At 35.7% G+C, this 14,790-nt stretch overlaps 1 protein-coding gene across 9 annotated transcripts in view; it reads left to right on the top strand.

Moving 5' to 3' along the window:
* Positions 1–14,790, top strand: part of kif21b (kinesin family member 21B) — a 123,630-nt gene that overhangs the window by 88,189 nt on the left and 20,651 nt on the right. For 2 of the 9 annotated variants that reach the window (XM_052568342.1, XM_052568349.1), the window contains exons 16-27: positions 1,145–1,252; positions 1,337–1,632; positions 3,165–3,318; positions 3,477–3,680; positions 3,797–3,898; positions 4,479–4,644; positions 7,031–7,091; positions 7,191–7,239; positions 7,388–7,587; positions 7,739–7,813; positions 9,150–9,263; positions 13,564–13,602. In XM_052568342.1, coding sequence (XP_052424302.1) covers positions 1,145–1,252; positions 1,337–1,632; positions 3,165–3,318; positions 3,477–3,680; positions 3,797–3,898; positions 4,479–4,644; positions 7,031–7,091; positions 7,191–7,239; positions 7,388–7,587; positions 7,739–7,813; positions 9,150–9,263; positions 13,564–13,602 — 1,568 coding nt within the window. The remainder of the gene's footprint in view (positions 1–1,144; positions 1,253–1,336; positions 1,633–3,164; positions 3,319–3,476; positions 3,681–3,796; positions 3,899–4,478; positions 4,645–7,030; positions 7,092–7,190; positions 7,240–7,387; positions 7,588–7,738; positions 7,814–9,149; positions 9,264–13,563; positions 13,603–14,790) is intronic. The other 7 variants (XM_052568347.1, XM_052568350.1, XM_052568346.1 and 4 more) reach the window with 6 other exon arrangements.

Raw genomic sequence — 14,790 nt, 5'->3', positions numbered from 1 at the left:
CAGGGTTGTTATGGTTATATAAAACTAAAAGTAATATAAAAACTCATTATTTGTATAATAATAATAATAAAAAAAAACTTTAACTGTAACATATACAAACTCTTTTTCTATTTTATGTAGTTGCAACATTTTTAACTGATGTACTTAAAATAATTAAATAGAACATTATGTACACACACACATATATATATATATATATATATATATATATATACGTACTAAATAAGTACTAAAAATGAAAAATCACTCAAAATGTTACTAAAATTAAAACTGAAAATATAAAAATAATAGCTGATTCCAAATATTAAAACATCACTATAGTATTGGTGGTAAGGTGGTTTTTTTTTTGCAAGAAATGAACATTCGTCCAGCAATTATGCATTGAAGTAACAAATAAATGTATAATGTTACAAATCTTTTTAGTTCAAATAAATGCTGTTCTTTTAAACTTTATATTGATCAGATAAATCTGAAAAAGCGTGATGGTTTCCACATTGATGGTTTTCAACAGTGAATAATAAGAACATAAGAATAAAAAGATGTGTCTTGAGCAAATCAGTATATTTGAATGATTTCTGAAGGACTGGAGGAATGGAAGCTACAGATACAGCTTTGCATCATATGAATAAACTAGATTTAAAAATATGTTCAATTGTACCGGTAATACTTTTCAAACAATTTCTGTGTGTACTGTAATATAATGATCTGATCAACCTTGGTGAGAATAAAACGAAAAAAAAAAAAAAATCTTACTAAGCCCAAACTTTTAAATGGTAGTGTACAGCACCCAGATAACATTTGTAAAATAGGCATTATATAAAAAAGCAAGGTATGAAGTAAGTCTATCCCATAATGCAGTGTGCTTGATTAACTGTTACTTTCCAGTGTGACAGCTGGACCAGAAATAAGTGCACACATGTTAATACCTCTATTATCCTGGCAAACAAGAAGAAATGTGTTCACCAAAAATATAAATAAAAAAAACCAAAATAACCTTATATTATTAATATAGAAAATAAAATGTACTGTATTTTGGGTCACCATAGATTTTAAAAAATGCTCTATGGCAAATATTATGTGAATGGGAACATTAGACTTTTGTCTAGTTGTTTCTCACAGTGCTTGCTTTCCATGCCACCTATAGGTGGCGCTGATGAAGCAGATGAAGGAGGAGCAGCAGCGGAGGAGGATGATCGATACGGAGAGGAACAGAGAAATCGCACAATTGAAGAAAGAGCAGCGACGACAAGAGGTTTGAGTGATTAACATATAAAAACGAGTGATACCATGGTGGTGTATGTCGTATTATTGACTCAGTCTCTCTGTGCTGTATTAGTATCAGATCAGAGCTTTGGAGTCCCAGAAGCGCCAGCAGGAGATCGTGTTGCGGAGGAAGACGCAGGAAGTGACGGCGCTGAGGCGGCTGGCCAAGCCCATGTCGGAGCGTGTGGCCGGACGTGTGGTCCGCAAACTCACCAGTGTGGACTCCGGAGCGGAGCTGTCCACCAGCACCACAACCTCCGAACACGAATCCTCTCGCTCGGTGACCAGCATCATACGCCAGTGGAATACCAAACTGAACGGATTCCTGGGAGAGAATGAGAGCCACGGGACTGGAGGAAGCCTGGCCAGGTCAGTGATGCATGATACACCGATGACTCAGTCTCTTATGTTCTCTGAGGCTGCCTTTATTTGAGCAAAAAACAGTAATATTGTAAAATACAATTACAATTTCAAATAACTTTTATATACGAATTTATTTAAAAATCGTAATGTATTCCTTTGATTTGTAAAGCTGAGTTTTCAGCATCATAACTCCTGTTTTCACTGTCACGTGATCCTTCTGAGATCAGTCTAAAGGCTGTTTCACACGGAGCGTGATCGGTAAAAAGTGAGGTGAATCGCTGACAAACAGTGCTTCATGCTGAGCGCGAAACAATTGACTGCTTTCTATACATACAACAATGCATTTTCCTCACATCGTCCGCTGTGCAACAGCATTACATTAAATTATTATGAATGGGGTGTAAGAAAATATCAATACACCTGCAAGTATCACGATATTTTGTTTGGCGATATTCAATAAATGGAATATCGATGTTTAAAAGTTGTTTGGTTTTGAGTTTATATCCTGAGCGCTAGATGGCAGTCTTCATCTCTGAACAAATCCTGAGTGACAGGATATACAAGTTTTGTGGCGTGCCACTGATGTTAGCGCTAATCTCAAATCTAAAGACAACCCGTTTCATAATGGTGCGACATATAAAAAAAATTAAATAACTGACACACGGGATGGAAAAAGTTGACACTTTTTCACGCCGCAAATGATCGCCCCTGGTGTGAATAGCCCTATAGGGATCTATTGTTTTGATTCAAAAGCATCATTGTGCCAGTGTGAAAAGGCCTTAATTTGATGATTTTGCAAAAACTTTTCATATGCTGCACTCCATGCCATGTTGTAATTACTGTAATTTCGACACATGATGTTCAATTTGGAGCTGTTCACACCTTTAAACTTAGAACTATCGCACATAGCACCTAATGAATCTGAGATGGGGAGTTGTAGCTCACATAAAACTCCCAGTTCACACGCTGTAAATGCAAGTTATACAAGGACATGAATGCTTTTTGAAGTTGGTATCTCGTAATCATAGTAAAAATTATATGGCATGAATGCACAATTATTATAAGTGAAAGATTCATTTTTTTAATACTTTTTTTGTACATGTTTTTTTTCTTTAGGATTCTTTGATAAATAAAAAATTCTAAAGATTTTAAAATGGAGATCTTTTGTGATTTTTCATGTATATTTCTTTATTGTCACATTTAATACGTTTGAATGATATGATAGATTAACTTAACAAATAATTTGAATGCAATTATTAAAATAATAATAGTGATAATAATAATAAAAATAATGATTGTAATAATAATAATTGTAACAATTTATATTACTCCAATCAATGCCCATTTTTCAGTCAGAAATGCATGACATTATGGAAGTTAAATGCAAATTTTTTTATTCCATTCTTTTTTTTTTAATGTAAATCTAATACATTTTATGATTTCTCTGATATCTATTTGGTGACTTTCATTAATGACTTTCTGTTGTCATTACAATGTGAACTGTAGCTTATATATTGTATATCTAAATTTGTTTTCAGTAGCAGAAAAAAGTTCCAGCGAAAAAGTACGAGCACAAGTTTTTCAAAGACAGCCCGTCAGAAGTGGCAGTCTCTGGAGAGGAGGATCATGGATATTGTGATGCAGAGAATGACCATCACTAATGTGGAAGCTGATATGGATCGCCTCATCAAGGTGATTTGTGCATTTATATTTCTTTTACATGTTACATTATACATTATGCACCCTGTGCATTTTAGTTTTATGATTGTTGTGTGCATTAGTGATTTGTGTGTTTATCAATGTAAAAGTTGGATTGTGATCGTAACTCTAATATAATATCTTCCTTCCAGAAACGTGAGGAGCTGTCCGTGCAGCAGGAGGCGCTGTTGCGCAAGAGAGAAAAGTTACTGAACGAGGGCTTCGGAGAGGATGAGGAGGAGAGGCTCCTTCAGGAGATGAACGAGGAGATTGAGGTGCTCAATGCCAACATCGACTACATCAGCGACAGTCTGTCAGACTGCCAGGCCACCATCGTACAGATCGAGGAGACCAAGGTACAGGGCATTTCACAAATGACTCATTGCTTGCTTGAATGTAGTTGAACCACATGTCACTTATATTTGCATAGAGGTTTTTTTTTTATATTGGTTATAAAGTGTGCTTATTTTAGGATGAGCTGGACTCTGTGGACACCTCAGTGGTCATCAGTTCCTGCTCGCTGGCCGAAGCTCGCGCTCTCCTGGACTACTTCCTCAAAGCCTCTATTGACAAGGTAAGTCCAGGAAGACAAATCCAACAAAACGGTTTGATGTTCTGTTTAGGGTCATCCAGAGTAGATTAGAATAACTAAATTAATAGTGAAATTGCAATACATAAATTATAATTTAAACCATAAAAAACAGCAGATATGTACACTAGCATTCAAAAGTTTTTTTAAATAAATTAATTCCTTTTTTCAGTTTCAATACAAAGTGACAGTGAAGGCATAGTCACTTCTTCTTTTTTTTCTTTTTTTTAATTCATGCTGATCTTTCTATTCTTCAAAGAATCCTGAAAAATTGTATCATGGCTTCCACAAAAAGCAGCACAACTGTTTTCAGTGTAGATAATACAAATGTTTAATATTAGAATGATTTCTGAAGCATTATGTTACGCTAAAGGCTGTAGTAATGATGCTGAAAATTCGGCTTTAATACACATGAATAAATTGTCTAGAAATATTTTGTAATTTTTCTTTTATCAAATAAATGCAGTCTTGGTGATCAGAAGAGACTTCCTTTAAAATGGTTTAAAACCTCTTACTGACCCCCCACTTGTGAATGGTAGTGCTTCACGTGTGTTTGTGTATATAGGGGTTACAAGTTGCTCAAAAAGAGGCTCAAATTCGCCTTCTGGAGGGTCAGCTGCGGCAGACGGATGTGATTGGCTCTTCCCACAATCACATGATCCTGGATGCTCTTAGGGAAAAGGCAGAGTGTATCCCTGAGCTGCAAGCTCTAATCCACAATGTCCAGCAAGGTGAGCCATCCGTCGTGAGAATTTCTATATTATCTATATCTTCCCTGCTGGTGGAATGACCCTAGCGGATTCGATCCTAGCAGCCCTGAGCTCCGATCCAAGTCTTTAGCCATCTTCAAGAAAAGTCTAAAAACACATCTCTTCCATTCACACTTGAACCTCTAACACTAGCAATCTCTATTCTATTTCTATTTCTATTCTATCTACCTTTTGTTCTTTTTTTTAATTTATTATAGAACCAAACAAGTCTGGTGTGAACACCCGCTATGGGCCCAATCATACACCCGACGCATGACTCGCCGCGAGTGTTTTTACTATTTTCAGGGCCAACTCTGAATTCATTCAACTCATTCTCCTTTTCCCATCCTGTGCCGTATTGTTGAAATAGCAAATGCATTTGTGCCCACTTGTGCACCCATGGGTGTCCTGGTAAAAAAAAAAAGAGGTGTGTTCAGGTTCGTTGTTGGCGCGTTGCTATTTTGAGGAACTGATAATAGACTGCACCATAACTCAAACCTGGTCTAAAGTGTAAAGTCAAGGGGGGCAATATTTTTTTTTTATTTAAAGCGCGCGTTAGTAGAAAATGCTCCTCTAAAATTTAAGATTTAAATCTAAAAGATTACATCATTTATTTAGGCTACATGAATATAAAAATGCCTACATGTCGTAATGGATAGCCATTGTAGGTATCAGAATTAAGCTACCTATTTGCTTGCGCACGAGCATCTCTGGAGACACGTTCTGACTTTGCGCTGGCAAATGTAGATAACAAATGGGAAATGACACGTTTCTTGATTTATTGTATTTAAATGATTTTTTTATTGCATGTTACGCAAAAATCACCGATAACTCATTAAGAGAATAGGGACAACCCGTTTAGACTATGCACCCGGCCGTTTTCCCGTCATTAAACTAGTAAAGTGGATTGGGACACACTCTGAGTGCACCTGTGCCGTGCGCTTTAGACCATGTGCTTAGATCATTAAAATAGCGCCCTAAGATACATCAAAAGTATAAAATCGCTCATAACTCCTAAAGTGCTTGTTGTAGACTCAAATGTCTTTTATCATTGGAAAAGAACAAAACGCATGTGACTGATTTGATTGCCAACCTTGAGGAAAGTTTTGGGCTTTTTTGAATATTTTGAAAAACCTTCTTTTGTAAAATATTGATTGTAAACTATTGATATTTTTTACAACTGTTGACTAAACTATTTAAAACTAAAACAATTCAGTTGACTAAAATATGACTAAAACTAAATGGCATTTTCACCAAAAGACTATGACTAAAACTAAATCACAATTTGTGGTCTAAAATTAACTCTGCTGGAGAGTGAATATCAATAGTTATAAAAAAACAACAACTTTTTTTAAATTCTCACCGTCATGACGGCATGCCAAAATGTTCAAAAGAGGCAAGGAAACTTTTCCTAAAATGAATACAACTTTTCAACGGAATGAGATATTTATTTCAAACTAGTTACCCACATGTAAGACCACGTCCTCATAGAGTCTAGCCACTGTGTGGTGCTATAATATGACATAATCCATAACTATGCCTCAACTAGCCAATGAAGTTCGATCACCTGTTAGACAGAGGCTGATCAGAACAAAACTTGGTGGGTCTTTTTGACTCTCGGCCCTAAAGATTTGATTGTATATTACATGACTTTTCACACATGCTCATGGTATTCATATCATATGATAGGCTCCCTAATTCTGAACAACTTTGTCTCGAGAAACTGCTATCAATTAAATTGTTTGTTAATCATTCAAGATCATTTAAAAACACTACTTTTTGCGAACTAGTCCTAGGTTTTTCTATATACATATAGATATGTTCATCGTCTGGTTGACTACGTCTTGTATGAATTTTTCTGAAAATTCCTGTCATATGCACATAAACTAACAGTCACCACTTATAAGCGTAATTTTCGGTAAAGTTGCTTTGCAGTGATTTGTATCGTAAAAAGCGCTATACAACTAAACTTGAACTGAATTGAATTGATATAAAAAGGTCGTTTAGAAAATGGGCCTGGCCAAATGGACCCAAAAGCCTATAAATTCCAAACTAAAATGAAAAACTAGGTGAGCACATACAGCATATGATTCTAAACATGCATACCAACTTTTATGGAAATTGTGCTGTAGGTGGCGCTATAAGACTTATATAGGTAACAAAAAATACTTCTATGGTAAATTACGTGGAACTGGCATAAATGCTCTATTTAATCATTTATTTGCATATATACAGTCTTCCTAAATAATACATAATGCCTTTTTTAGTTCTTAAATGCTTTAATACGCTTGAACACCGGTAATCGCTGCTTGCAGCTATATTTGTAATTGTGTAATGAATTCTTCATAATGTTTCCTATATTCCTCAGAGAATGGCTATGCGAGCACAGATGAGGATGCGTCTGAGTTCAGTCAGGCATCAGAGGGCGGGTATGAGTACATTCTTACAGTACATCCACAGATGATTATCATGAAGTAATCTATCAAATATAAATTTGATAAACCTCACTGCTTAACTTCCTGCTACAGGTTTTCACAGATGAAGTTGTCTGCGAGTCAAGATGACTTTAAGATGAAGGTAAAACTCAGCCTTGGTCCTGTTTTTTGACATGACTATAATCAATGTGCTCATCAGCATTGGAAAGCACTTTATTTCTGTTCTGTGTGTTATAACCAGCAGGTGGCAGTGTAGTATTTTGAAATATTTAATGCAGTTCCTCTCACAGGTTGAGCCTCGGCTAGCTGCACAAATGAAGGCAGTGTCAGCTGAGTATTTGGGCCCGATTCTGACCCTCACCTCCAAGAACATCACTAAGTCCCTGGCTTCTCTGTCGGAGATCCACGAGAACGGCCTGGTCCACAAAGAGGTCTATTCCAGAGATCTGGTGTCTCGAACCATCAGCCTGCCTGTCAGAGGACACACTTTGTGAGTGCAGCTGTCAGGCAAAACCCTCTCGTGCTGGAATAAATTGTATTCCATTATATGGGATCAGGGTGTGATGAGAATTTTAGATTGTGTCTCCTCACAGTTATTCAGTTATTTTGAAAATAACACCATTTCTATGCTGATGTTTCAGCCCAAGGCAGTCCAGAGGATCTGACACATCTCCCTTAACAAGGAGGCAGTCATACGACCGAGGCCAGCCATATAGGTAACTTCATCCCCTTCACCCCCAAGGTTTCCAACTGAGATCTGCAGGAAAAAAAAGATCTCAATTTATTACTGAATTTACTACAGTTTCATTATGCTTCCTAAAGACAGGACTTTAAATAAATAAATAAAATTGCTAAACTAATACTAGTGATACTAACTCATTTTATTTCATAGATTCAGATTCAGATATCTTTATTCAGATATCTGATCTTTAGACAGAACAATAGAACAGTAATAAAAATACATAAAAATGTTTTCCTTCAGCTTTATGTATCTAAAAGCAAAGACATTTTTCAAAGCTGTTTTAATTATTTTCTTAGACATATTGTAAAATGGAAATGTAAAAACTAATTATTTAGTTTTGCAAACAAAAATATATTAATAAATAATAATATATAAACAATAAATTCATTGAATCAATATGAAAGTTATTTTTCATATTGAAACTGGTGAAAATGCACCACATAGTAAGTTGATCCACATATGACAGCCTCTGAACTTGGTCAATAATCTTATTTACAGGCATTGGATTAAAAATACATTCTTCAGTCATCGCTTCCAACATGAATTCAACGGTTCATCTTGTTAACGCTATAAATTAATTACAGCAATAAAATAAAGTTTCATCATGAACAAGATCATGAACAATATCACATTAGACCACAGAAATTCCAAAATGACATTTTCCCTTACATTCAACGTCCAAAAGTGCATTCATCTTTTTCATGTTACGTTCATTTAGTCGACTAGTGCTTTGTGCTGTATTAACAAAAACATAAATGGAATTTAATGTGAAAAAAAAATATATATATATATATATTTTTATATATATATATTTTTATATATATATATATATATATATATATATATATATATATATATATATATATATATATATATATATATATATATATTATGATTTGGTTTTTCAGATTTTCTGTTTTTGTTATTGTTATTATTTTATTATCAATATTATGCAGTAAACTACTTTAGTCAACATGTTAATTTTAATGGTACAATACAAATAAATTTGACTTGGGCAATATGACACAATATTTACTCACCCTCAAGATGTTCCAAACCGATGTGAGTATTTATCTTCTGTTGAAAAAAAATATATATATTGTGAGGAATCTTGGTAACCAATATTTGAAGGTAGCCTTTGACAACAACTTGAGTATGAGTAAAAGAATTGTAATTTTTTAACATACTTAAAGGTGAAGTGTGTATCAGGTTAGCTGTTGATATGTTCTGAAATATTAGGTTTCTGATTACTTTAATCAAACATGCTGTTTTTTGCGTGTATTGTTTTTCTTTTTTTTTTTTTATGTCAGAAGTCCAGAGGTAGGCTACACCCCTCCTCCTTCCCCTCCACTTCGAATACGCAACGACCGCAACGTCTTTTCCCGGCTGACAAGCAACCAGAGCCAGGGCTCAGCACTCGACAAGTGAGTTGCACACAAATGCACACAGACAACATGAACTGTTTAATATCTTGATTAAAATTTTTCTTTAATAAAATCATCAGAGGTTGATATACTTTTAGGGTTTAAGTCCTCATCATACCTGAGCGTGGGAGTTTGCATAAGCCCGCATGTTCTCTAGGTTTATTTAATTGTTTTCCTTTCCACCCAGCTAGTTGTTTTTCTCCTTCAGCTATAAGTAAATGACTATGCTCTCTGTCAGGTTACTTCGAGTGCTTCATTACAGTATTTTAATCCACAAGTTCAGTACTTCAGCTTTAACCCTGTGTGTGCCACAGGCAGAATCGATCTCTAATTGGAGTCGAATGGTTAGTATAACTCAAAGTACAAACAGCAGAAGCTACTGTCAGTTCTTCGGCTCCTGTGAATTCTCATTATAACACCACAAGTGGGCACATTAGGGTAGAATAACCAATTATTCCACCCTCTGACGATGGGTTTTGTTTGCACTTTCCTTCTATAATTTAATCAGCAGTGTCTAATATTGCCATAGAGATCTAAATTGGTCATTTGATCTGCCTGTCAGGGATTTATCTGATTATTTCTCCAACCCCTTGAATATTGCATTCCCCAGTGTTTGTGTGTGTTTGTGTGTGTGTGTGTGAGTAAGAGAGAGTGTGGGATAGGGCACATGTGGTAGCAGACTGTAAATTTATCTTAATACAATTTCTACCAGGCTGCACCATTCCATAGTTTGTTTACAGTGCTTGGCTTGCTATCTATCCTGTTCGTAGTCATACAACCACCTTTAGCACAGTAATTTTGTGTTCTATGTTAAATTACCATAATTAGCATTAATTTGCTAAGGCAAGCATCATTATTACTGTAGCTCAAACTTCGAATTAGAGGTTTGAACAAACCCCTGATGGTGCAACCCTTCCGGTATTATTTGTGAGCATATGTGATGCCTCAGATCTTGTGAACTTATTGAAGAGAAGCACACCATTACTTTTATAAGAGTTTAGACTTGAAATTGGCGCATAAATCCTAAAGTTATTTTAACCTGTTAACTGTCAGTTCTACTTTTTGAACATAGACCTGAAAATGAAACTTAAATGAAATTTAAGCTGTTATAACTTTGAATGATTTGATGCAAAGACTTAAGTTTGGTCTCTTTTTGAAGAAGGCCATTGGTAGAAAAACGAACCTGGAAAAAATTCTGGAAGTTAAAGTTTCTGAAAACAAAAAATGTAAAAAGCAATATTTTATACAGTATAAGATCTATATTTTACAAAATGCTAAACTCTAAAACTACCAGAAAATCCAAACCAAATATTGGAACACGAGTAGTGTTCCAAATTTGAAGTTGATATCACAAAAGCCTTTTTCAGACTGTCAGCCCAAGTCCGATTTTGTGCATATCTGGATGTAATCTGATTTGAATAACTGACTGTCCACACAGTGTATCTGAACTGTTCATATCCGATTTGAGTGTCCATAAGCGTTCTTTCGTTTTACGGAATGTGCGTTGGTTTCTATGGGAATGCCATTGCGTTGTTATGCCAATGCTAAAAATAACAATATCAGCAATGCAGTTTGTAATACAGATGTTGTTTTACGACATAACATGTTTTCATAGCGCTGGATTATTATGGATTTTGATTTATGAGGCAGCGGCAGAAATGCAGGAAGCTGTAATGTGGAGCTTTATTCCGCGCTGCTGTCTCCGCTTGCTTCAGAACTCAAAGAGGTGCGTATTCTAGCAGTATATTGTCTTTTTCCGCTTGACTTGCAGTTCGCAACAACACAAGATTATTTCTGTAAAGACGTTCATTGTTTTCTACAAAAAAGTTTGCCGTTTTTACATTTTACATGCTGTGAAAAAGTTAGCTAAATCCATTCTGACTGGTCAGACTGAAACAGATTTCCAGGAATACAATTTGAATAGGATTCTAACCACATACCAAACACAAATTTCATGTAGTTCATTGCTGTTCTGACTATTTAAATATGATTCAGTTTTCAGTCGGATTTGCACAAAAATCTGATTTGGGCTAACAGTCTGAATGAGGCTAAAACATTAGCTTCCAGTAAGATTTTGTTTTTGGGAGCAGTACAAAACTTTTCCATTGGATTAGCACCAAGCACCATATAAGGTTGTCCCATTTCCATCTATGGTTTGAGTGATCTCAAGTATTATGGGCAGTATAACAGTATTTGATTTGAATTCAACCTTTAACAAAAAGACATGTTTCAAACAGAGAATCTGTCAGTTTTTCTTTATATTCAAAACATTTTTAGATATTTTTTCTCAAAAAAATGGAAAAGAATAGGTGTCATCTTTTGAACTATTGGCATGAAAATTAGTTTTTTACCAATTTTTTCAGGATTTTAAGTTTGTATTGCTATTTCAAAATAAAAGTCAGAACTCACTTGACTGACTCAGAGTACTCTTGATGCAAATTAATAAACTATTGTTGCACTGTTAATGTTGTGTCATGACAGGTAGAGTTTAAGCTTTAAAGTCATAAACCGTTTGTCAAGATTACTTTAGGTTAAGGCGAAGATGTTGTTAAATCATGTAATTACAGATGTGTCCACCGGCATCATAAAGATTAAGTTTAAGTATTACTAACAAAATTATTATTAACAATATATTAATAATAATACATACAATTTTAAGTTGTCCTGCAGTTTTTAGATCTTGGTGAAATATTAATTCAGGTGTGTCTAAACTTTTGACTAGTAGCGTATGCATTAAAGAGTGATATCATCTGATAAAATAACCCTTTTAATAATGCTAAAAAATATGGTAAAATTATGTAGCAAATACATTGACTCTTTGAATTGTTTACAAATATGGTAGTCAAAATGAGAAACTGAAAGAGACAAACCAAAATGGACTAATCCATAGTGTATTGAGGACTTATTATTATTGACAAAATTATGGATAGTCAAATGCCATGGTGAGTCAAAAATGCATATGGCTACTAACCCCCTTTTTGAATAATTTTTTTTCATGACCAAAAAATATGTACATGGATTTGCTGCTCTTGCATACCTAAATAAGATTTATGAGAAAAAAATTGAACATTAATTAATTAAATGCCATTTTTGTCTCACTTTATTTGTTTATAAATAATCTTTTAGACTGTTCACTACAAATGTTATAAATTAATGTGTTTTGAAACAGTTTGACCCCTTTCTGGGGGTATATTGTTTGGAGTAGTCATACAGTATTTAGACACAAGAATAACAGGTTTTATGGACTAGCTAGATTGATCCCTAATGGGCGGGACTGATTTGATTAGACTGTAATCCTGACAGCCTTTATGTCTTTGCTTGGGTTAGCACAGAATAACAGAACCGGACAGCAGACGCATGACATTCATGCAGGCCGATATTAGTAGACCTTCATTAACCTTCAAATCAGTGTTAGTGTCAGCGAATCAAAGTGTCCTGTCAATTGGTCACACTCTCATTAATCAGTTTCTCAAATAAGCGTGTGTGCATATCGTAAGTTTCTTTGCTTTTAGTCTGACTGAGTTTGTGTTTAAAGTAGCGTGACATTTAATTTAAATTTCAGCCAATCAAATGCGATCTGAGGGACTGCCAGAGGTGTATGTTTTAGTTTTGACTAAGTCTCTGACTTCATTGACCAGTGTCACTGACCAATAGAAAATGACTTTTTTTTAAATGTTTTAATATACTTTTAATGTAATTTATTCCTGTGATGCAGAGCTGAATTTTCCACAGCCATTACTCCAGTCTTCAGTGTCACATGATTTGAGAAACTTATTATTAATGTGCTGCACATTATTGCCATGTGTGGCTTTGAATCTCATGTACTTGTATATTGTGTCTGTGAATACTGGAAGCCGTTTAGCCTAGAGCACTATAGTGTTTCAATAGAGATGCTGCCCAAATGAAAAAATACTATTGATAACACATCTAACGCTGGCCTTTTTATTAGAGTCATGTTTAATTTTGTTGATAGTCACTATAAAAACAGCTCAGATCAAATAGCAGAGTGAATTGAGATGTAGTATCCCTTACAACAACACAATCACAGGGAATACATCACTGTGAGGCTTCTATATATGGATCAGAGCTCAGGTTTGTAGTGGGCTCTTCCTGTTAACATCGAGTCTTATACCAGTAACCCCACCCGATGGACTCTGCATAACCTTCCTGCTAACTCCTCCCCCTTTATCCAGCCCCACCCCCTGCTCCCGCCTGCTTCCTGAAAAGCTCTTCCTCCCTCTCTGTCTTCTACTGACTCTTCCCCTTCTTCCCCTAACCCAACTGCCGTTTTGCTCTATAGGTCGGATGACAGCGACTCCTCTCTCTCGGAGGTGCTCAGGTAGAGATCTCTGTCTGTCATTCTGTTGCCTGGTTGCCCCGCCCGGCCACGCCCCCACCGGGTGTGGTCATGGCGTGAGCATGCATGCGCCCTTTCCATTTACATCCTGTGCTGTGAACTCTGTGAGAATTGAATGAACCTTATAGACAGAATAAATACAACAATCTTGAAGGAAAATCGATTTCGAAATAAAACTTTTGATATGAATGTACTAGATTAAATGTCACAAAATCGTTTAATTGATCATTTCCTGCCGAGCTGTTCGGAAGGGCCCATTGAAAACCCTATTTGACACTCGCAACAGCTCTGGACTGGGATTAAAAGATGGCGTCCCACTAGCCAACTCGTAATGATTTTGGTCTGGAGTGTCACACCTACTGGAGTTTTTGCCAAAATCTTGATGCCTTCTGCCCACTGCCTTTAATATTTTTCTCTGATTCCTTGTCACAAATTGTTGAAATTACCTGATCTGACAGAGAAGAACTTCCACAGCCTGGAGAGTCTGCTTCACCAGCTGAACAATATTTTTAGGCAGTCGGCAGAGCTTTAACTCAGGGTCAACACCCCACCCGCTGAGAGATGCCCTGTCTCTTGACTCTTACGAAACGATGTAAATGATGCTTATAAATGAAAATCGACTGGAAAATTGGCTTGTGAGATGCCAACCAAACTTGTTAACATGTTGAGTAAGTTTGGTATTTTTGTCCTTTGAACTTAACAGTAATCTAATTTATTTTTTATTTTTTTCACCATTTTCCTCTGGTCTCTGTTATAAAGACTAAAAAAAATTGGTTCAGACAAACCCCACAGGTTCAATTTTGTATGATGCTAAATATTCTTTTCTTATCCAATATAGCGACACTGTGGTTTCTCTGCACCCCATTATCCTGACAGCACGATTGCATTTTTCTTGTTTCTTTCGAGTTGCTCTCGTTATACCATTAGAAGCTAATGTCTCTATGATGGAACATGGAGTGCTTGGAACTAGTCGGTCCCAAATTTCCTTTGAGAGACAAATCTGTTTAATGGAGGAATCACAGACAGCTGGCTTAACTTGTTCACCAAGTGAGCCACTGGTGATAAACTATTCCCAAATGAAACAAAACAGCATGATGGTAAACTTCACACTGTGATGTTTTAGTATTTCGGCTAAAGTGTTTTATCTGAATCCAGTGTAACTGGGCAGTT

Source organism: Carassius gibelio, chromosome B11, assembly GCF_023724105.1.
Source record: "Carassius gibelio isolate Cgi1373 ecotype wild population from Czech Republic chromosome B11, carGib1.2-hapl.c, whole genome shotgun sequence".
Taxonomy (NCBI): Eukaryota; Metazoa; Chordata; class Actinopteri; order Cypriniformes; family Cyprinidae; genus Carassius; species Carassius gibelio.
Note: the sequence above shows the minus strand (reverse complement) of the source record. Positions and strands in the feature narration are given on the sequence as shown.